This window comes from Stegostoma tigrinum, chromosome 3 (genome assembly GCF_030684315.1).
Source record: "Stegostoma tigrinum isolate sSteTig4 chromosome 3, sSteTig4.hap1, whole genome shotgun sequence".
Classification (NCBI taxonomy): Eukaryota; Metazoa; Chordata; class Chondrichthyes; order Orectolobiformes; family Stegostomatidae; genus Stegostoma; species Stegostoma tigrinum.
In genome coordinates this window covers 113,031,017-113,055,434 of record NC_081356.1, presented here as the reverse complement: position 1 = coordinate 113,055,434, position 24,418 = coordinate 113,031,017, and the positions used below count along the sequence as shown (strand labels likewise).

Genomic DNA, 24,418 nt, shown 5'->3' with positions numbered 1-24,418 from the left:
ATTTGTCAGAGACATGGAAACATAGAGGATGGGAGTAGGAGAACGTTGTTTGCCTCTTCGAGCCGGTTCTGTCATTCATCATGATCATGGCTGTTTATCCAACTCAGTAACCTAATGCTGCTTTCCCCCCCATAATCTTCAATCCCATTCGCCCTATGTGCTATATCTGGCCACCTCTTGAATACGTTCAGTGTTTTGACACCAACTACTTCCTGTGGTAATTAATTCCACAGGCTCACCACTCTTTGGTTGAAGAAATGTCTCCACATCTCCATCCTAAATGGGCTACCGCAAATCCAACCAAGCGGGACAATCTTGGGGACAATCCCCTGGCCCTTCTTTGCTAAATTCCAAACTGCTCCCAATCCTCAGACTCTTTATTTTTCTTGACCAACCTATATGCTTCTTCCTTGGATTGGATACGATCTCGCGTGTCCTTTGTACGCCATGGATTGGCCCTCTTACCCATTTTGCTTTTGACCAGACATAAATAAACAGTTGTTGCAGTTCCCCCATGCGTTCCTTGAATGTTTGCTGTTGCCTATCTAGTGTCATCCCTTTAAGTAACTCTCTGCAATCTATCAAGGCCAACTCATGCCTCATTGATTTCTTGTCACATGTACTGAAATACAGTGAAAAGCTTTGTTTGCAAGTGGTACAGGCAGATGACAGTAAGCAACGAATGTGCAGATCAAAAGACTTGGAGGCATGCGGGTTATATTGTAGGTACGTTATTTGAGGTTAGAGTCCATAATGGTTGGAAAGAAGCTGTACTGAACCTGCTTGTGCATGTGTTCAGGCTTCTGTATCTTCTGCCTGATGAAAGAGGTTATAGGAGGTCATTTTCAGGGTGCGATGGGCCTTTGATCTTGGCTGCCTTTCTGCAGTAGCGAACCGTGTAAATAGAGTCCATGGAAGGAAGGTTGGCTTCTGTGATTGGTCTGGGCTGTGCACACCTCCTCCTGTAGTTTCTTACAACCCTGAGCAGAGCAGTTACCATAACAGGCCGTTGTGCACCCAGACAGCATGCTTTCGTAGTCCTGAGGAAGAAGAGGCATTGTTGTGCCTTCTTGACAGTCACACTTATGTGGGAGGTCCAGGACAGATGGTCGGTTATCATCGCTCTGATGAGCTTGATGCTGTTCACTCTTTTAATCTCAGTTCCGTTGATGTAGATGAGGGTGTGTTTTCCTCCTTTTTCTTTGAGGTTGATGATCGTTTCTTTAATTTTGCTGATGTTGAGAGACAGATTGTGTAATTTCCTTTATTAAGATTCAGCACCCGAGTCTCTAAAACAACTACCTCATTCTCCTTCTTAATTTAAAAAAAATTTATCATGTTATGGTTGCTCATCCTCAAGGGGTCTCGCACAACTAGATTGGCAATGATTTCCTTCTCATTACACAGCACAGTCTGAGATGGCCTGCTGTCTTGTTATCTTTCATGTGCATCCTTTTGTGTTCCTATAACCTTTTAAATGTCTGCAGTATTGGATTTGGTAGCTTGAGTCCAAACACAACTTGTTAAGCTGCTTTATTTCACAGCAAGACAGCATGCCAAGTAGCAGCTATGATTGAACTAGGCAGTCACATCAATGCAAATTGAAATAATTGGTCATTATGAACTGAACAAATTCCCACATCAAGAAAGAGGCATCTTAACTTTAATTCTAGCCAACAAATCCTCAAGTACAGAAACCTCAAGGTAAAACAGCTGAAAGGATTTAGCAAAGATTTTTTTGATAGTGGAGCACAGTTGAAGTCACAGTCACTACTTGTTTGACCAAGGAGGGCAGGGATACCAGTTCGCTCTTATCTCTCTAGCTTGGTGCTTTCTAATGTTTTCCACTGTCTCTTTTCTTAAATTGTTTTTCCTTTTCAGCATGCTTTCTAATGTCGATAATCATGTGTTTCTTAAAGCTGTCCTGTAATCCTATGTAGTTTCCAAAACTCCTGGATTTTGCAGTCCCCTTCCTCTTTAAAGTATTGGGAAACAGTTTGTCTTTTGACATTCTGCTGTCTTTATTTCTGCCTCTAACTCTGTCATCACTCTCTCAAAGGTTTTCAGTATTACAAAGGGCACAAATCACTTATTTTTACCCAAGAGTCCTTTTAAAAAATTTCCTTAAGAGCTGTTTTTTCTTTTCACTTTTTCAGAAACTATTTATTTTTCCCAGTCTCGCTATCTACTTTATTCGGTGATGCACCAATGTAGTAACAGTGCCATCTGCACTTAAGCTAACTTATAGGTATTTGGACAAGTACATGTAGTCTCACTGTCTCTGACCCTTACTATCTTCTCTCTCTACGCTGCCTCCCTGCCTTCCTTCTCTCATAGTAACTCGCCTGTATTTCACCCGCCCCTTGCATCCCGTGCCTGGTCCCACGTACCACTGCAGCTTTCCTGTCTTTCCTAACCTATTGTGTAGATCCCTCAATTTCTAACCAAGATCTTCCCAGTACCCCTCTCTGACCAGCTCTTTTCCTGCCTCGCTGAATCTTCTCCCGCTTCCAAACCTCCCTTGCAGCCTCCTCCTCCTGCCTACCCTGTCCCCTAGATGTAGGTGCCTCAGCAAAGAAGCAGCTCCCAACTGTATGCCTCACTGCCTTGGCAGGCAGATGACTCCCACTTTGTTGTAATGTTTGGGACTTGACTTATAAGTAACTTGGCTCCCATGTGTCCAAGAACTTCTACTTTGTGCCAATTCCTAAAACCTAACTTTTTGACTACATCATCTATTCTCTTATTCTGTTGCATGGGCTTAAACCCAATGATGTGTTTTTGAGATGCTGCTGTGCCTTATTTTAGTTGCGATCCTGTGGCTGATGCGCAAGCAATGCGGTCAACTGTTGTAGCTGACAACATTTGTGATTACAATCATGAGTCATCATGTATTAAATTGTCCCTCTGCTTTCAAGCTGGCATATTGGTCTCTCACTTAGAGCATCTCACAGGGTATTTGACAATCACCTACAGATTCAAGCACTTCGCATGTTATGTTCCAGGATTCCAAATTTGATTTGAAAATCAAAGCCAATTAAATATCTTTATTTATCAGACAATTGTGTTACAAAGGTTATTTTACGAAGGCTGCTGATCTATGCTGATCCTTTCAAACGAATGACTTAACAACTATAGTAAGTTTACTCCACTCTGTAGAATAAATGTTGCCAGCACGAAATCAGACAGAATCACAGAACAGTTTCTCATATTTTGAAAACAAAATAACAGAATATTTAAACTTTTAAAAAAGAGTATTGTGTACAGTTCTGGTCACTGCATTATAAGAAGGATGTGGAAGCTTTGGAAAGGGTGCAGAGGAGATTTACTAGGATGTTGCCTGGTATGGAGGGAAGGTCTTATGAGGAAAGGCTGAGGGACTTGAGGCTGTTTTCATTAGAGAGAAGGTTGAGAGGTGACTTAATTGAGACATATAAAAAATCAGAGTGTTAGATAGGGAGAGCCTTTTTCCTAGGATGGTGACGGCGAGCACGAGAGGGCACAGCTTTAAATTGAGGGGTGAAAGATATAGGACAGATGTCAGAGGTAGTTTCTTTACTCAGAGTAGTAAGGGAATGGAACGCTTTGCCTGCAACGTTAGTAGATTCGCCAACTTTAGGTACATTTAAGTCATCATTGGACAAGCATATGGACGTACATGGAATAGTGTAGGTTAGATGGACTTGAGATCGGTATGACAGGTCGGCACAACGTCGAGGGCCGAAGGGCCTGTACTGTGCTGTTATGTTCTATGTTCTAATTGTGTGGAATTTCTAGCACCGGAACCATTTATTCGCTTTGGTGATAAGATGGCACCTAAAAAATTCCTCTTGGCTTATTCAATCTGAACAAATAGACAGGCCACCGAGTCGTACAGCACAGAAGGGACCCTTTGGCCCTTTGTGTCTGCGTTGACCTGTCTACACCAGTCCCACACTCTAGCATCTGGTCCATAGCCCTGAATATTATGACATTTCAAGTGCTTATCAATGCTCCTTTTAAAGGTTGAGGTTTCCTGCCTCTGCTGCTCTCCCAGGCAGTGCTTTTGCCTGAAGACCCTGTATCCCAAATTGAACTGCCAGCCCTGCACTCCCCCATCCCTCCCCCTCCCCAAACACATCTGTAAAGTATCACAATTCCACATGTCAATCCACTCCTAACTCCTCTGCCTGTGCCGTAAAACACCTAGTACCAGAGGCGAACCAGAATCACCACCTCCCTTGAATTACAACATGGCCCAATGCCCCCTTTCTTAGTTCTGTTCCTATATTGTACTATGTTCCTATTGTATTAATGCTGCGTGTTTCCTCCCTCTGCCAAGCAAGTTTAATCTCCTTCCAACAGCTCTAACAAATTCAACCACAAGGATGTTAATCCGATTTTGGTTTAGATGCAGACTGCCCCACTTGTACAGGCCCCACCTTCCTAGAAACAGTTTCAGTGATCCAGAAATTTGAAAACCCTCCAGCCTGCACCAACTCCTGAGCCACACATTCATCTGCCCTATTCTCATTCTGTGCTTGCTCGCACATGGTACCAGCTACAACCTTAGGAACTGCCTAGCTTCCTGATTTCTTGACGTAAGACCTCATCCCTCATTCAATCTGTATAGTTGGCACCAATGTGTTCCACAATCTGAATTAACACACTTACCCTTCAGGATACCTTGCAATCGTTGCATAGTATCCCTGGCCCTGTGCAGGCAATATGCCATCCTGTAGTCAGAGATGTGACTATAACTATTGGATTGCTATTCTATACATTCACTATCAAGTCAGGTACCACTATTTCCCTTGGACTCTTGCTCATTTCTCCTTCTGCAGCTGAGCCACCCTTCATGCTGAGACCCCATTGGAGACTTCGCCATTATAATTTTCCAATGCAGAAAAGTGCTTGTTGAGTGGGACTTATCCGCTTGCCTCCCTTTCCTCTGCCTGCAGCTCCTTGGTGTGTGTGGCGATTCCTTCAGAAAACGTTCTATGTGGCTTTCAGCCTTGTGCGCACACCCCTGTGCCTCTAGCCGATGCTCAAGTTTCAACAGTGGGCACTCAAGCTGTTTACACTGGCAGCACTTCCTGTAGATGCGGTCATCCAGACTGCCAGAAGTATCTGGGAATTACCACATAGTGCAGATAGTACAATATATTGGCTTGGCCTCCCCTGCCAGCCAATTTTAAAGATGCTTAAGATGACTAGACAGAAATAGTTAAAATCTGTCCCATAGATCCTATACAAAAAGCTTGAAAAGTATTATAAGTAGAAGTCACAATAGGATATTATAAAATATTAAAAAATTGAAGAAATGTCAGAAGGCAGAAGAAAGAAATACCCATTTACCAATCACAGAGTGAGATGTCACACTAGTATGTTCACTCGGTATTATAGAACTGCTGTGGCTAATTTCCCAGTTCTGTAGTGGATAAAGATCCAGTTCCTTCAGGGCAAGGTGGGTGGAAGGGCAACAGCAAATGCAAACAAACACTTTCTTCCCTTATTGACCTAACTCCCCACTGACCAGACTCCAGGGATTTGCGCTCAATCTCAGCCACTCTCATTAAATCCTCCCAGTTTATACGTGGCTGGTCTGTCTCTACAGAACTTGGTTAGGCCTGTCAGTTTACACAGGAGCAGTTGTGGTCACCCTGCCTAAGCATAAGCTTCGATGAACAGCACTTTCCATGCTTCTTACTAACTACCTTAGAGTTAAGTACCAAATTTAGACACTAGTTTCCCACTGACCAAACTCCAGAAACTTGCACTCAATCTCGGCTATGTTTTTTTAAGTTGCTTTTTCAATCATACTTCTCTAGCTTTCCCTTAAATGCATTGAAGCAGTTCACTTTTGATTATTGTTGTGTGTTATGAGCTCCACGTTCTAAGTGCTGTGGAAAGAGGTTTCTACGGAATTCTTTAACATGTTTATTACTAACCATCTAGTATTTATATAGTATTAGGTTCGAATTGCTGCAAGTGGGAAATACTCTCGGGACGACTATATCTAATGCTGTCTTAACAGTTATAGACTCCGGTGATCTGTGTTATACCCACTGTCGGGGAGGGTCCCAACCTTTCACAAATGCCTTCATGGTCCCAGTATCATCACTGTAGATTGTATTTTTCAATTCTTACACAGTTTCAATGTCCCTTTAATAATTTAAAGATTATGTAATTTTTAATGAAATATACGATTGGATCACTGAACTTTATTTTAATTTTGCTTTTTGCTTCCTCATTATCAATTCAGGAAAGCTTATTTTGGGAGTCTGATAATTGAATAATCTCGTAGCTTGTTCTTAATATGATCTGTTCTTAAAGTATTTACTGTTAAATTTATTTTCAGGTTGCTGGCTTACAATATGTTCAGCGATAGAAATACTTTTCCGTGAACAGATATATATTATAGGTTCACTTGAAAAATCTTTTGCCTAAAAATGTCCTGATAGCTATGGTTGTAATAGTATTCATTGTGATTATCACATTTGTTCAATTTGCATCTTGCACATCTAAAATTATGGTTCTCTTGTGGCTCTGAGGAAGGGTTGCATTTGAAACATTAATTCTGCATCACTGTCTCTACAGATACAGACCTGCTGAGTTTCTCCAGCACTTTGTTTCTGTTTCAGACTTCTTGCATCTGCAGCTTTTAATTGTTATTTATGTTCTTTTGTAGTGGTTTAGTTCAGTGCTCTAGATCTACAATATTGTACAGGCAATTCGAGGCTTGTAAACAGAGCTTAATCCTTAATCTGAATGTTGGTATTCAATTTGTCACGCTTCCTTCCAATGAAAGGACAGATATGTGGGACAGTGAAGTTGTTGACGTGAATGTATGATCAGATAACATTCTGTGGGTGTTTTGTCTTTACTTGATCTCTGCATATACTTGCTTCCCAGTTCTTCCAGCCATGATACTTATCTGGTCAGAAATGGTATAAGATATATAATGTGTTCCTGATGGCTTGCATCGTAAAATTTTAAAAGTAGTAGCTGTAGAGATAGTGATCACTGATAGTAATCTTCTTCCAAGAATCTTTAGGTTTTGGCACAGTTCCAGAGGATTGGGAAACTGCCAATGTAGTACGCTAAACCAAAAAGGGAGCAAGGCAATAATCGTGTAACTTTGGTCAGTTAGCTCAATGTCTGTCACTGACAAAATACTAGAACCTACTGTAAAGGATGTAATAGCGTAGCATTTAGAAATGTGTAGTAAAATCATGCAGAATCAACATGGCTTCATGAGGGGAAATCATGTCTGTCAAATTTATTACAGTTTTTGAGGAGGACAAGCAGGATAGGTGAATGTGAGCCATAGATGTAATGTATTTGGATTTCCAGATGGTGTTCGATCAGGTATCAGACATAGAACTATTTAATGTAATAACAGCTCATGGTGGTAGTATGTTAATGTGGATAGAGGATTGGCTGTATAATAGAAAACTGAGTTGAGTTACAGGGATCATTTTCACTCTGGCAACTTGTGCCTTGTGGAGTGCCACATGAACCAGTGCTTGTGTGCAACTATTTCTTATATATATTAATGACCTGGATGATGGCAGTGAATGCATTATCAGCAGATTTGCAGATTATACTGAAATAGGTGTGAAGCCAGTAGTGAAGATGACACAAGGAGTTTAGATCTATAGATAGGTTCAGTGGGTGGTCAAAAGTGGAATATAATGAGGGACGATTTGAGGTTACGTACTTTGGCAAAAAAAAGTAGATCTGAATATTATTTAAGTAGGAAAGCAGCAGCACAGGAATTTGGTGGTCCTCATGCTTCAACCTCAAATCTAACATCCAAGTTCAGTGGGTAATCTAGAGGGCAAATGGACTGGTGGCCTTTATTTCATATGGAGTATAAGGGTAGGGTGGTCTTGCTAAAACTATAGACGGCATTGTCAGACCACAACTAGATTACTGTAAATGGTTTTGATACCCTTACTAAGGGATTGATATACTGGCACTGGAGGCAGTTTACAGCATGCACACTCGTTTGATTCCAGATATGGAGGAATTGTTGTATGAGAAGTGTTTGAACGGATTGGCCCTGTACCCATTAATGTTTAGGCGAATAGGTTCTCTTTTGTGAGTGACCTTGGACCTAAGAGTGTAAGATGGAGAATAAGAGGAATTTCTCCTCTGAAGTAGTGTATCTGTGGAATTCGTTACTGCAAAAGGCAGTTGAGGCTGCAGACATTAAGTATTTTCAAGGCTGACACAGACAAAATTTTAATCAGTGACATAAACAAAGGCTATAGGGAAAAGGCAAGAAAGTGGAGTAGAGTGTTATTAGATCAGCTATGATTGCGTTGAAGGCAGAGTTTACTGGATGCGTTGAATGGCCTACTTCCGTTCTTGCGTCTTATGGCCTTAGATTGTAGAGATTGTCCAACAGAGCTGCTTTTCTGTTGCCCATTTGTGTGTGTTTTTGTCAAGAATGTTGGATGCAGGTTTTTGATTTGCTTAGACAATAGCAGTCACCCTCGGTTTGCCTGTGGAATTCTGGAACATCTTGAAGGGGTGTTCTTTAAAAAGTTTTGATTTGTGTGATCATTCTTTCTTTTCCTTTTATTTTGGAAGGACCGACTGAATCACCATGTTTCTCGTTTGACTGTCCCATGCAGATAGCAAAGGAAAAGAATCAGCTGCCATGAAAGCAGATCTCCTCCGAGCTCGCAACATGAAGAGGTACATCAATCAGCTCACAGTAGCTAAGAAACAGTGTGAGAAGCGAATAAAACTTCTTGGGGGTCCGTTGTATGGTCAGCAGGAAGATGGTGATGAGACCGATACTCCTACAAATCAAAAGGTGAAAAGGCAAATAAGTTTTTGGGGGGTTTGTGATCTCATTTGTCTAATATAGTCAGTCAACAATTTGTACCAATTTTCTGATGGCTTATTAAGTTTGTTTAGCAGCAGTTTAGGGGCAATAAAATAACTAGCAAAGAAAAATATACAACCGTGACAATCGATGATTGTTCATTGATACCAGAGCCCAAACAGATGTTTGACACAGAATGTGTTAGTCTCATTAAAGATGTGAAGGCAGCATTTTACTGTCTGGTTGAGGTGATAGGGAACTCTTCCTGGGTCATCATCCTCCTCTCTTGATCCAGCTTCCTTCTAAAGAAGACAGCTGAATGAGAACTACAAAGGCTGTAAGGAGAAGCTTGGGAACTGTAGGCTTGTGAGTCTGACATCAGTGATGGGTAAGTTGTTGGAGGGGCTTTTGAGAGATAGGATTACATGTATTTGGAGAGGCAAGGAATGATTACAGATAGTCAGTCAGCATGTCTTTGTGCAAGGGAAAGTATGTCTGTCAAACTTGTTTGAGTTTTATGAAGAAGTAACCAAAAAGATTGGTTTCCCAGAGTGAGAGATGTTGTTGACATGAACTTTAGTCAAGCCTTTGAAAGGTTCTGCGTGGTACGCTGATTATTAAGTTAGATCCCATGGGATTCAAGGAGAATTTGATGGATACAAAATTGATTTTATGCGTAGGAGATAGAGGGTGGTGGTGGAGGGTTGTCTTTTCGACTAGAGGCTTGTAACCAGCGGTATATGGATTGGTACTGGGTCCACTTCTGCTTGTCATTTATATAAATGATTTGGATAGGAATTTGGATGGTGCCAAGATTGGTGGTATAGTGAACCGTGAAGGTGATCTAAGATTACAAAGAGATCTTGATCAATTTGGTCAATGGGATGAGGAGTGGCAGATGGCATTTAATTTGGATAAATGTGAGGTATTACATTTTAGTGAAACCAATAAGGGTAGGACTAATGTAATTAATGGTAGGGACCTGGGTAATGTTGTAGAACAGAGAGATGTGGGGATTCAGGTACGTAATTGAAATCTGCATTGCGTGTAGACAGGGAGATTAAGAAGGTGTTTAGCACACTTGCCTCTGTTCCTCAGACCTTTTCAGTGCAGGAGTTGGAATGTCATGTTGAGGTTGCGTAGGACATTAAGGCCTCTTCTGGACTATTACGTGCAGGTGTGGTCACCATGATTTAGGAAGGATATTGTTAAGCTGGAGAGGGTTCAGAAAGGATTTGCCAAGATGTTGCCGGAAATGGAAGGTTTGAGGTACAGGAAGAGACCGGATAACCTAGGTCTTTTCTTCCCTGGAGTATGGGGAGTTGAGAGGTGACCTTAGAGGTTTATAAAGTCATGTGGGGTATAGATAAGGTGAATAGCAAGCGTCTTTTTCCTATGTTGGGAGTTCAAAACAATGGGGAATATTTTTAAAGTGCGATGAAAAAGATTTAAAAAGGACACGAGGGGCAATGTTTTTGCGAAGAGAGTGATTCGTATGTGGAATGAACTGCTGGGGAAATGATGGATGCAGACACAGTTACAACATCGAAAAGACATTTGGATAGGTACATGAATAGAGGAATGTGGGCAAGTGGGGTTGGTTTAGTTTGTGATTGTGGTCGGCATGGTTGAGTTAGACTGAAGAGTTTGTTCCCATGCTCCTAAGGGATATTAAGATCGCTGCTGATTCGACTGGAACCTATCTGTACAATGCCTAATTTCCAAGAGTTTTATTTAATTCATTCTGGGATGTGGTGTTACCGGCTAGATCAGTGTTTACTGTCCATCACTAATTTTCCAGAGGGCAGGTAAGAGTCAACCATGTTACTGTGGGTCTGGAGTCACCTGTAGGCCAGAGCAGGTATGGACAGCAGATTTCCTTCCCAAAAGGAGATTTGTGTATCCAGATGGCTTTTCTTGTCAATCGACAACGGTTTAATGGCCACAGACTTCTATTTATTGTTTAATTCAAATTCCACCACCTGCTGTGGTGGGATTTGAATCCAGGTCCCCAGAGCATTACCTGGGTCCCTGGATTAATAGTTTTATGATTTAATGCTGGTAGCCTATCATCTTATCCTACAGGTGCGACAACTTTGTAACTGAGTAAACAATGAGGTTGAAAGTAAGAGATAGAAACAAAACAGACTAGAAAAATGGCCAATGAAATTTAGAGCACAGAAGCATGATGTGTATATAAGTGGTAAAACAACTTGAAAAGGTTTTAAAAAGATCATTAGTTCCTTGGCTATTTAAATAAAGAAAGAATATCAAAGCCAGGAAATATATGCTACTAGCAGGCATGCTTTCATGTTGGGAGCCACTTCTGGATTGAATGTTGTCTGTTGCGGTGCTAAACTGGTTTAGATTAATAGCATCAGCTCAAGATTGTCTAATATTATGTTCCTTCCTTCAGGTTTTCTCTTCCACCTATTTCTTTTGTTGTCTGCATTTTCTACAGTCTCCCTCAGTGCTTGATACCTGACACTCTGTTCAGCAGTCAAAGTTTCCCGTGCATTGATTTGATCATGTCTGTCTTGATCTCACTGGCAGATATTTGCAGTGCATAAGCGAACTTGTGCCAGTAGGCTATCCATAAAGAATATCTGTTGATGTGACCATCGTCCATTCAATTCACATGAATCAGCTAACAGAGCTAAAAGTGACTAATAAGACATTTTTGCTGTCTTATTAGGGCAAAAGTGCTGAAAATTGTTGTATGTTGGTATTAACTGCACATCTCCTGCAGCACTCTTATCTTGCCAGGAGATGTCCAGTGATCAGCTGAGGCAATGGAGGTGGAAGCTGTACAGCACCTCGCCTTGCGTAAGTTGTCCATGCTTCACTGTGTTGAGGAGGGGGCAGAAATCATAGGCTGGTGCATGTGGATCTATGTGCTTTTGGTTAGTATGCTGTTCTCAATCACTCTCAATTTTGATCTGACCGCTCCAATCTGCTGCCTGTTTTGTCATCAAGGGACTGGTTGCTGGTCCAAGATATTTGATCCAAGGAATATGAAGCTGTTGATAATCTTCAAAGTGAGGTTGTCCTTGTGAATGGAAGGAGGGGTTACTACATCTTGTCCTAACCTGGCCCCAACTGTCAATCAGAACCCCTTTCAGACTCAAGAGAACCAATTTATAAGATACTGTAAGTGAATGTCAGTATGGAATGATGTCATTGATAAGCTTGAATTTAGTGCATAGCCATGCCAAGCTGAACAGCTTGCTGTCATCTTTAGTTAAGAAATAGAGTACCAAGGCAACAAAGGATGTTAAAACATCGGATAGGCAGAAACATCAGAAAGGATATTATGTTTAACTCCTTTGCCTCAGAGGATGAAGAAGATATTTACTAGAAATATACCTGGAATAAGATAGGCCAGTTAGGTGGAGAGATTGGAGAAGCTCATTGTGTTTTCCTTAGTGTAGTTAGAATTGAGGGAATACCTGATAGACGTGAATTTTGATATGTTGAAAGAAACTCTTTCCAATGCAGTTTCCAGGCCAGTAACCGGAGGACACAGTTATGAAGGGTTAGGGATTGGTCTCTTAAAAGAGCAAGTGTAGGCATGATGGGCTGAAAGGTCTCCTGTGCTATATCATTCTTTTATTTGTTCATTTGGCTACAAAATGTGGCCTGTACTCAAAACATTTCATAGTTTTCAACAAGTGGTCATCTCCTCCTGTCCTTGCTGCTGCACTCCATTTGGAAAGCAACCACGCACTTTGTTAGAAATTTGGACGATTCTTCACTGCTGGTCAAGACACCTATACTCTGTCTCTAACATTTTTGTAGCTAACTAACGTAAGTATTTAAGAAAAGACAATTCTTTTCACACTCCCATGATTATTTTCCCATGTCACTTGCTACAGTATCGTGGAAATTAAATTGGAAACCTTGAGATAATCCTGGGGAGTAGGCAATGCTAATAATGATGGATGCAATTGCTTGCAATGACTTACTAGTGCTAATCCTGATGTGCTCGGGGAATTTTTCTGCTGTCAAACTAGCGTGTTCAAAACATGAAAATTTTATCATCACTATAACCCAGCAAGTAGAACAAGTTTCAGTGAAAATCTCCTAGTTCTGCTGAATGTCAGTTTGCCAATCTGAGCAGGTATTGGTCTCAAGTTAGCAACCACAGTGTATTTGTACCGTTAGATATCTGGCATCTTTTAATTCCTTTAATATAAAATCAGAAATTACTGCAAATAGTCAGCAGAGGAGACAGCATCTGTGAAACAAGAAACAGAACAAATGAATCAGAGATAATGGGAACTGCAGATGCTAGAGAATCCAAGATAACAAAGTGTGGAGCTGGATGAACACAGCAGGCCAAGCAGCATCTTAGGAGCACAAAAGCTGACGTTTCGGGCCTAGACTCTTCATCAGAAAAGGGGGATGGGGAGAGGATTCTGAAATAAATAGGGAGATGTCCAGTTTGATCTTTAAACAGACCTTATGTTACATTATATAATTGAACTCTTTTACATTCTCTCAGTTTAACAATTATACTGTCTTGCAAAGCTGATGGTTTTTTTTCACATTAGTTCTCAACAAGGGGAATTCATCTTCTCAGTAACTTCCACATAATTTTCCATTTGACACTATCATTTTTCTATTTCACTTAATTTTTTTTTAAGTTTGGTGATAGCATTTTCAATCCTTTTTGCACACTTAAGTGGTTCACAGTGGCAGTGAAGCCTGGAAAGCTGCTTTTAATAGATTCAAATTGTGTATATAATTAGGAAACGCTTAACTAATTATCACACTGTTTACAGTATTGTGTTTGAAAATAACTAACGGTTTGTGACATGCGAGGGAGGTCTACAGAATTTGAAACAGCTGTAGTCTAAGGGAAGGGATATAAAGACCTAATTTTCAGTATTTGACCCTGAAGCTTCACATTAAACATGGTGCTTTGCTTTGAAATGAAAATTTCTAGGTTTCAAATCTATATGCAAATAAAGAAAACTACCTATACTACAGTACAGCGCATTAGGGACAGTGTTAAAATAACTATGCCCTCTTTAATCCATCTGATGAAAGGCCCTGGCAGCATCCAAACTGAGCGCTGCTGAGCAGGTGTTGTTTGATAACACTGTTGATGACGCCTTCCATCACTTTGATGATGGAGAGTAGACTGATTGGAGTGGTAATTGACTGGGTTGTATTTGTCCTGTTTTTTAAGGTCCAGGACATACCTGGTCAATTTTCTGCATTGTTGGGTAGATGCCAGAATTGTAGCTGTACTTGAAGATCTTGGGTAGGGGAGCAGCAAATTCTGGAGCACAGGTCTTCAGTTCTACTGCCAGAATGTTGTGAGGACTTCTGCAGTATCCAGAGCTTAGAACCGTTTCTTGATATCACAAGGAGTGAATCGAATTGGCTGAAGACTGGTATCTGTCATGCTGGGGACCACAGTATGAGGCAGAACGAATCATTATTTTGGCTCTCCTGGCAGAAGATTGTAGCAAAAGCTTCAGCATTATCTTTTTCACTGACTGTTCCATTATTGAGGATGTGGGAATATTTGTGGAGTCTTCTCCTTCAGGTTTGTGGCTCATCGCCGTTCACGACTGGATGTGGCAGGACTGCAGAGCTTAGATCCGATCTGTTGGTTGTGGGATCACTTAGCTCTGTCTGTCCGTTGCTGTTAATGCTGTTTGGCGTGCAAGTAATCCAGTTGGTAGCTTCTTCACCAAATTGACACCTATGTGTTTGGTATGTCAGGTGCATCTCCTGGCATGCCCTCCTGCATTCTTCATTGAACCAGGGTTGATTTCCTGGCTTGATGGTAATGTTTGAGTTCAGGATACATGGGTCATGAGGTTGCAGATTGTGTTGGAGTACAGTTCTGCTGTTGATGGCCTGCAACACCTCATAGTTGTCCAGTTTGTAGATCTGTTTGAAGCCTGTCCCATTTTAGCATGGTGATAGTGCCACACGACATGATTTTTGATGTGAAGGCCTTTGACTTCATTTTTGTCTTTTAGAATTCATTGCCCATCCCTTTATGCATAGCTAGCCATTAAGAATCAACCATATTGTTGTGGTACTTTTTTAAAATTTTAATTCACTTGTGGAACATGGGCATAATTTGCTGGCCAGCATTTATTGCCAGTCCCTAGTTGAGAAGGCGCTGACAAGCTGCCTTCTTGTCCTGGTGCTGTTGGTTGACCCACAATGCCCTTAGGGAGTGAATTTCAGGATTTTGACTTTGTGACAGTAAGGGAACTGGGGTATGCATCCAAGTCAGGATAGTGAGCAGCTCAGAGGGGAATTTGCAGGTGGTAGCTTTCCAAACGGTCTACTACTTTTGTCCTTCTAGATGGAACTGGTCATTGTCTGAGGATGTTTGGTGATTTTCTGCAGTATGCCCTGTAGATGGTACACAGTGCTTGGTGGATGGGCTGGATGCTTATCAGTGTTTGTGTATGTGTTGGCATCAAATGGGCTGTTTTGTCCTGGCTGGTTTCAAACTTCTTAAGTGTTGATAGAGCAATACTTATCCAAGAAAATACGGGGAGTATTTCATTACACTTTCTGACTTGTGGTTTGTAGACTGTGGACAGGTTTTGTGGACAGGTGAGTCAGGAGACAAATCACTTGCTGTAGGATTCCTAGTCTCTGACCTGTAGCCACTATTTACTTGGCTAATCCAGTTTAGTTACAGGTTGGTGGTAACCCCTAAGATTTTACGTGAAGGGTTCAGTGATAGTAACACATTGAATGTCAATTGAAGATAGTCAGATTCTCTCTTGCTGTCGGTGCTCATTATCTTGTATTCGTTTGGCATGAATATTTCTTGCCATTTTTCAGCCCAAGCTATTTTCCGGGTGTTGCATTTGTGCCTGACTGCTTCACTTCCTATCTATATGGGAGTTGCAAATGGTTCTGAATGTTGTGTAATCAACTGCGAACATGCCCATTTCTGATCTTATGATGGATGGAAGGTCATTAATCAAGCAGCTGAAGATGCTTAGGTCTACGACATTACTCTGAGGAATTCCTGCAGAGATGTCTTGGAGTTGAGATGACAGACTTCCCATAACCACAGCCATCTTCCAACCATGGAGAGTTTTCCGTTGATTCCTATTGACCCCAGTTTTATTTGGGTTCCTTGATGCTACACTTAGACAAATGCAGTGGTAACTGGAGTAAAGAATGTGTCACTCCAAGGACTGCCCTTAGATGCATAATATGGAATGGCTGCCACTTCTGGTGGTTGGAAAGTCCATGAGGCCCAACTGCCTTGTGAACGTACAAATACTACCCATGTAATATGAGGCCAACAAAATCACCCGGATGACCTCTAGCATTTTTGAGATCTGTATCACGGAAATGGACAAAAAGTATGACAAAGAGTAAAGGATGGTTATCATGCTGGTGACTCTGAATAGTCTGTACACCTACCTGGTTGTTTCATTGAAGCTACAAAGACCACGGAGATGCTACATGATTTTGCACTGCTGCATTTGATGCCTTTTGGATAAATTAGAAATTCTGCCAATTTTTTAAATAACTTCTTTTTTTACTGTGCCTTGAACCCAAAGTGTGAAGTTAACAGTTTATGATTTTCCATTTAAAAATGGGTCTAATGTGGATTTCACTAGATGACTAAGAAAATCCCAGTTAGAAAACTTTGAACCTGTAATTTGAACCACTACCTCTAGGGTAGTGCACTAGAAATCAGGCCCCTCCACTGTTCTTGGAGTTGTTCAAGTCTCCAATCTGCCCAAGTCACAAACTTGTGTTATAAGAAATCAGAGTTTTGTACTTAACAAATAAACAGTTATTTTCTTTTTAACTAATAGGCAGAAGAAAAATGTTAGTTGCTAACTTACAGCTCCCGACAGACTCCTGTACACGAACCAGGCATTCAAAGCGCACACAACTTTATACTTGGGGAGGTACTTAAACAAAAAAGCTGCTGAAGTGCAGGTCTGGCACCAGTTTGGATTACAGGATTTGGAGATATTTTCCTTCAGTTCCTTTCCAAGTCTGCGCAAGTCTTTGAGGGAGACGCTATTCTGTAGACACACTGATTCTCTGTCTTTTATTTACCATTTGAAAATGTGCCCTTTTGGGGTCTCTGAACGTGTTATTTCCTTTTCTTCTTCAAAGAAGAGAAATTGCAGAGATGTACCTAGCTGCTTCGGATTTATTTTTACTTTTCTACACAAAGAAGGGTGAATGAGTTAGATGTTTTCTCCTTCACCCACTGGGTGTTTCTGCTTTGAAACATACAGCTGTAGCCATTTGTCCGGGAACAATCCTGAGGTTATTGCTGTGCTAAGCACTTCTGAGCATATCACTGACCCTAGTTGAAAAAAAATCAGAAGTCTGGTATACGGCAAAATCATCTTAAAGGAGAATGGAGACCCCTTCATAAAAGGGCCAGTGAAGCCCAGCAACTACAGGGCAGTACGCTAATACTGTAACTCCTGCTACTGACTGAAAAAGGTGTCCGTCTCAGACAGCTATCACCGATGCATGGTTCCTAACGCTTCTCGGGTTAGGAGCAGTTGGGATTTCTGCCTAAGTCCTGAGCGCTGACCCTGATTTTAATAATTTAATTCAGAACCGAAAGTGAATAGACATTCCATGTCTTGCATCTGCTAATCCCACACTGTCTAAAAATGCCCCCAGGAGCTTTGAAATAGAAATGGTCACATCTACAGGTGTTTTTATTTAAAATCTCTTTCTCAACACCAGTTAAGTTTACCCCAATCCATGATAAATCAGCCTATAAAACTAAAGAAATAAAAATATATACTTAAAAATTTAAAATTATTATTTTCCTTCTAATCGGTTAAGGATTTTTGTAGGGTGTTCCTACATAGTTCATGTTGCTCAGTAGACAGACAGTGGGACTCTTAAAAGAAGACTAACTGTTTAGAATCTCACATTGAGTATGAATGTTTTTAAAGCATTTTATTCAAAGTACATTTTTATTGAATTTTACCAAAGAAATGCCCTTCAAATAAACACTACAAGGAATTTTCAACATTGAAATTGAAAATCTTGCTTACTAAAACTTCCAGGTCGTTGGAATCAAAATGTTCAGACAATGTTTGGCAGAGGGAGTAGTTGATGAATGACAGGTTAAACTAAATGCAATAATTTAAAATTGCTTAAGGATTGCTCAGACGATAAAATAGTTGATAACTTGAACCATGTTATTAGTCTGGGTCAAGTCACCTTGACATCCATCAAGTCAAATTTGAATCCTAGAATTTTAGACTGTTTCTGGCACAGAGGAATATCATTTTGTCTCATCGCGTCAGCACCAGCTGAAAATCAGGCCACCTATCTTTCCAGCAATTGGTCCATAACCCTGTATACTATGATTCTTAAGGTGCCTATTTGGAATGAACACAAATGAAACGAAGGCAAAATACCTCTGGCAATCAGAAATTTAAGAAAAGTGGTGATGAAATTCAGTCAGCCAGGCAGCATTTGTGGAGGGGAAAAATGGAGTTAATGTTTCAAGTATGAGATGATTTTATTTTAACGTTCAAAGAAGTGTCCAGTTGAACTTGAAACATTAACTTAGTTTTTCTCTCTATGGACCCTGACACACCATCTAAATGAGTCAAGGTACTGGGAAACGGCCATGGGTAGAGTGCCGCCATTAATGATGCCCACTGTGGTCCGTCTGTATGCACAGTTGCGCACACATGACAAGCCATTCGTGTAAACGTTCTTGTATTTGAATTCATCGAAGGCGATAAGCTTGTATCTATAGGCATATTGACATGACACATGCTGCAGTTGCCAGTACACACCAAAATTCAAGCTTGTTTGTCTGTTACCTGAAAGTGTAATTACTCCCAACTTAGATTGAACTGTTTCCTATTTTTAAAGATATTCAACGCAGGCAGGTTGCAAATACCTGAAGGGAAAATTTTGACAAACTGGCAGCAAAATGGGTCAGAAGCCCTTTTCATTATCTTTTCCCCCCCACAGTCATTCATCCAGAATACACTTGTGTTTGGTTGTCCCTGATGACTTTATTTCCAGTCATTTATAGCGTGCAATGTGTGTGAGTTTAAAAGCTGATGTAAGTATGTAGTGATGAGGTAATAGGAACTGCAGATGCTGGAGAATCCAAGATAATAAAATGAGGCTGGATGAACACAGCAGGCCAAGCAGCATCTCAGGAGCACAAAAGCTGACGTTTCGGGCCTAGACCCTTCTGATGAAGGGTCTAGGCCCGAAACGTCAGCTTTTGTGCTCCTGAGATGCTGCTTGGCCTGCTGTGTTCATCCAGCCTCACATTTTATTATCTTAAGTATGTAGTGATGTTGGCCATAGGCACAGCTATTTGATAAAGTGCCACATATAAAATTATAGTTAGTGATAACATGGACGGAAATTGGCTGAGTGGTGAGGAGGGTATTTGTAACAGTTTTGTTTAATTGGCAGAAGATGTGTTGTGAGATTCCACAACGGTTTTCATTGGCACCACTTTTCTTGTTCCGCATTTGTGTTGTTGACAACAGTGTGCAGGGCATAATTTCAAGGTCTGAAATTCCACATTTGTGTAAGTACTCTGAACTGTGAGAAAAAGGATAAACTTTAAAAGGACATAGGCTGAACGAATGGGTGGATGATGTTTAAAGTGGAGAAGCGTGACATGATATGTTTTGGCAAGAAGGAAATGCAGCAAAAAATAAAAGATACAATTATAAAAGGAAGGCAGACACCAAGGGATTGGGGGGTAACATTTGCAAAAATCACTGACGATAGTAGTGCAGGTTGAAAGAATTGATAAGGTTTGATAAGCATGCAGAATCCTTTATTAAACACTGGTCTAGCCCTATCTAGAATATTGTGCCTAGTTCTGGGTGGCACATAGTGAAGGATGCAAAAGCATTACAAAGGGTGTAGAAAATATTAAAGTTAATGGCTCTGGGGTGGGTGACTTCAGTTAATTGGATAGATCAGCAAAGCTGGGAGAGCTCTCCTGAAAGAGGTTTCAGAGGAGATTTGATACAAGTGTTCAAAATTAGAGTTCCAGACAGTGGATGAAGAGAAAATGTTCCTGTCAGCAAAAACATCCGAGTTTAAGGAGATTGACAAAAGAAGTTATACTGACTTGAGAAAAATCTATTTTTTTAAGCAGCAACTGCTTAGAACCTTGAAAACAGTGCCTGAAAATGAGGTGGAGAGAGATTCAGTTGTAGCTTATGAATGAGATTTACAGACTTAACTGAAGAGAGAAAAAAAACTCAGGACAGTGAACAGAAGCAGGGGGTGTGAGACGAACTGAGTTGTTCTTGCATGGCTCTCTTTTGTCCCTTAACCATTCTATGATTCTTTGATTCTATTTTCTGCTTGGAAATGGTGGTGCTGGTAGAGGCCTTTGAGTAAGGGGGAATGAATGTTTTGATTTTTATTTATAGATTTGTGGATGCATTATTCTTTTATTTCTCCTGTTCTTACCTCTATTGTGCTGAAATACTGTAGAGATTGTGCTGCCTCATTAAGACTGTGTGAATCAAAGCAAAGACTAGTCTTCGCAGAATCGTTATGATGTTGTGCCATTCTACTGTCTTTTCCTTGTAGCCCTTTGCATTGCTTCTATTGGAAGTACTTAATTAGCTATAAAACTTGTTTGGATGTTTGAGGTTGTGAAAGCAGCTACATAAATGCAATTCTTTATTTCTTTATGCAAATAAAAAGCATAAACCATCTGTAGGCTGATATACAGGGGGGGAAAAAAACCTATAAGAAGCTTGAAATTTAAATTGTAAAACAGACAACTTCAGTTCCTTTTAAATTACAAAGTGTTTTTCCCTCTGAGGCAGTGAAAGGTGTAAAGATTGTGTTGAGTTCTGCATACAGTAGATTCTATTTATGTATTTCAGATTCTTCAGTTTGAAGAAATCTTATCAAATCCATCCTACAGGGAACATTTCCGAGTATACATGGAAAGGATGGACAAGAGGGCTCTCGTTAGCTTCTGGGAGTCTGTTGAATACTTGAAAAATGCAAACAAGGTAGTATGATTTTTGACTCAGTACAATACACTTAATTTCAGGCTATACAAACAAAGGATAGAGGCTAAAGAGAGAGAAGAGTAGTTTCGTTATCAACTCTTTGTCTGTCCAACTGCTCTTTTCTTTAGGCTCTATCCTATCGTTTACTCCCTACTCTACCCCCATTTTTTCTCGTATAAACTGACTTTTTCCCAGCCACTATCAGTTGTGAGGAATGGTCACCGGCCCCAAAACGTTAACTCTGTTTTTTCCTTCGCAGATGCTGCCAGATCTGCTGAGTTTTTCCAGCAACTTTGTTTTTGTGCTTGATTTTAAGCATCTGCAGCTCTTTTGGTTTTTAATTTCAGGCTATTCTAATTTATGAAACCGATTCTCTGCTTTAAAACTTCAGAGACATTGATGTGATGGGCAACCGATCTGTCTTCGATATCCTGGCCAGTAATAATCATGGACATTAGCATTTTAAATTTTGAACATTGTCATGTGGGAATTCTTATGCCCAATACCATTTCTGTGGTAATGAAGCTGCAGATATTGGAAATTTGAAACATAATCACACATTGTTAGAAGTAATTGGCAGTTCTGGCAATGTGTGTATGGTGTTAACGTTGTAAGTCTGTGACCTTTCACTCGAACAATGACGGTTGTCTGACTTGTGTAAGCTAGACTTGATGGGACACAGGAGGAACCTAGGAACCGGAGAAGGCCGTTCAACCTGCTGAAATTGTCCGGGACCCAGATGACAGTAAGTTGCTTGCCTCCATTGAATCACAACACAGCAAAAGTCCTGTTCTTTGACAGAAAAGTGTTGGATAATGGTTATATCGCCCTTTTATACCTATAGTTTCTGCATTTATCAATTTAGACTGAAATACCTCAACTTGTTGGTGAAATCTACCAGAATTACTTCGTGGAAAGCCGAGAAATTCCAGTGGAGAAGGCACTTTATAAAGAAATCCAGCAAAGCCTTGTGGGTAACAAAGGAACTGATGTCTTCACCAAAATTCAGAGTGATGTTTATGAGACTCTTAAAGAGCGGTATTACCCATCATTCCTTGTAAGTGACTTGTATGAAAGACTTGCTAGAAAAGAAGAGGAAAAGAGCACTTTACAATCCAGTCCTGACAACCGTGATGATGTGGTAAGATATGCTTTCATAAGATACAATATTCGGAACAATCTGTCTGATCTTTCATTTGCATCCTCGGCACAGAAAAAGCCCATTGAGTTTGCGCTGATCCCACCCTTGCATTACACTGAGGTAATCTATTTCTTAACTGTTCTAACTTATCTCCTTCTTTCAGGAAGAACTGTGTTTTTACATGATACTCCAAGCAGAATTTCTGCAGACTGAGAAACAAAAGCTTTGTGTTTTTACCATAGTCCAAAATAAAGGTCAATTCTCTTTTGCTATCTGGTGCACACAAATTCCTGTCAGCACTCTAGAGAGAGATAGAATGTTGACATTTGTACAAGATATTGGCTTGCTTTTATTTACCTGCAAACCTGGGTAATTCGTTCATGTATGTTTGTGTAAGCTATTTTGAAGGCCTTTTAGACTATTTATTTGTGCTACAGCCTTTCTAACTTTTGTTGAAGGAACATGGACTTGACGAATTGAATTTATCTGTTCAGTTTAATGTCAGTCCTCAAACAATTTGCCACTCCTGTCTTTGTGGATGGTGGTGGGTCTGGCTTTGGAAGGGACTACCTAAGGAACCTTAGTGAATTGTTGCGGTGCATCTTGCTGCACATTGCCACTGAGCATTGGTGGTGGATGGAGTGGATGCTTGTGGATGTGGTGCCAGTTAGGGGAATTGGCAGTTTCCAGGGAAAGTAACCATGGTGGGGCGGTAACTTCAGAGCAATTTTGTTCAAACAGTGGGGGAAAAGCCAATTTCCTGTTTGGAACAGAATTAAATTCTTCCCACTGCCCTCAGTCAAGACGGCAGAAGACGGATTGATTTGTTTGCAGACCACCATCAGAGCTGGCATTTGATCTTTTCAGGAGTCCACGTAGCCCATGTTCAATACAAATTAACTATAGACGCATTCTGGATGAGGTAGTTAGCAAATAATGTGATTCTGCAGCAGTGATGCTGAGGTGCTTGTATGTAGAGTGCGGTGAGCAAGCTCTAATATTATTTGTTTCAGCTGTGCCTTTAGTCATCTGGTTTTGTGTCTGGATGTGATGTCAAACATCCAGCAGTAGGCTGATGTTTTAATAGCAAGCAAGCAGTTGAGATGAGCAATCAAATGAACGAGTCAAAAACTGTTCTCATTTAGCAACCTGACAGCATTTGTTAATTTTGATTCTGGAAATTGAAAATAAACAATGGCTTGTCATCTGTATGGTATTAAAATCCCTCCTAAATCAGCATCCTCTTCATCCAGAACCAGGTTTGTGAGAGTGGGGAGGAAGTCTTGGATGAATGCAGTAATGGCATTAATGAGCAGGCTAGTTACGCTGTCAACAAACTGCGACAGTTAAACGAGAAACTGGAATATAAGAGACAAGCTTTGGGCTCCATCCAGAATTCACCGAAACCTGACAGAAAGGTAAGCAAATAATTAGCTTTTCAGTTCTTTCTTTTTTTGTCAACTGGTATCATACCTTATTGTGTTGATCGTACAAATGAAGTGGACAAGAAATTTCCGACTTTCCACTTTAGTGAACTGGTGTTGTAATCTCTTATTAGATTAAAAAAAACAGCTTTGCTAGCCTGTTTGCAAAGCTGAGGAATTACGTGGATAGATTAGAGAAGCTGAGGATATTCTCCTTAGAACAGAGAAGTCTAAGGAGAGATTGAATAGAGATCTAGATCCATGACTGGTTTAAAGAAAATCAATGTTGTGCCCAAAGTCTTGAGGACACAATTTTAAGGTGGTTGGCACGAGGACCATGAGGAAACCATCAAGGATTTGAAACATACAACCTCTTGACATGCTAGACATGGATTGAGCAGTAACATTCAAAAGGGATTTGAGTAACTACTCAAAGGAGGAGAATAACATGGACAAACTGAATTGCTGCTTCAAAGGCTGGTGTAGACCCACTGGCCACCTCCTGTACTATATACTCTACTCTGGTTCTATGAATAACCTAAGGCCGATAGGGAAAGAAATATCTAGGCACGTCGAGGAAGTGCATGGACCATTTTACTGTATGTAAAACCATTTTCTTTCTACATGATGGGTTATGAGGTACTTCCATCACCGATTTGTTTTGAGGATTAACGTCCGAAAGACTGTGAAACTTGATTCCTATTGAATATTAAGATATCTGGGCTTTTTCATGATTTGAAAGAACACGGTGGCCCACTTTTTATTTCCAAAATCAGTATCCACACGTCTCAAGCGAAGTACACAGCCACAGGCAATGGATTGTGGAACTGCTTGGACTGACTGGAAGTTACATGTCTGAATTTAAGGCTATTAGAGGAGTTCGCTGTTTGATATGGTTGGGGTTTTCTTTCATGGTTTAGCCTGTGAAGAGTGACTTTATCCAGCTCAGCCTTTTTCACCTTTCTGAGAACCATTTTTGAGGATCCTGTGTGTGATGTGAAAAAGTGAAACAGTTATTTAT

The 24,418-nt window shown here is 40.6% G+C and overlaps 1 protein-coding gene across 3 annotated transcripts in view; it reads left to right on the top strand.

The window, feature by feature from the left end:
- The window catches only part of snx25 (sorting nexin 25), a 208,382-nt gene that overhangs the window by 141,068 nt on the left and 42,896 nt on the right, over positions 1-24,418 (top strand). For all 3 annotated transcript variants that reach the window (XM_048527573.2, XM_048527575.1, XM_048527574.1), the window contains 4 exons: positions 8,625-8,809; positions 20,701-20,832; positions 21,698-21,973; positions 23,227-23,391. In XM_048527573.2, the coding sequence (XP_048383530.1) occupies positions 8,625-8,809; positions 20,701-20,832; positions 21,698-21,973; positions 23,227-23,391 (758 nt within the window). The remainder of the gene's footprint in view (positions 1-8,624; positions 8,810-20,700; positions 20,833-21,697; positions 21,974-23,226; positions 23,392-24,418) is intronic.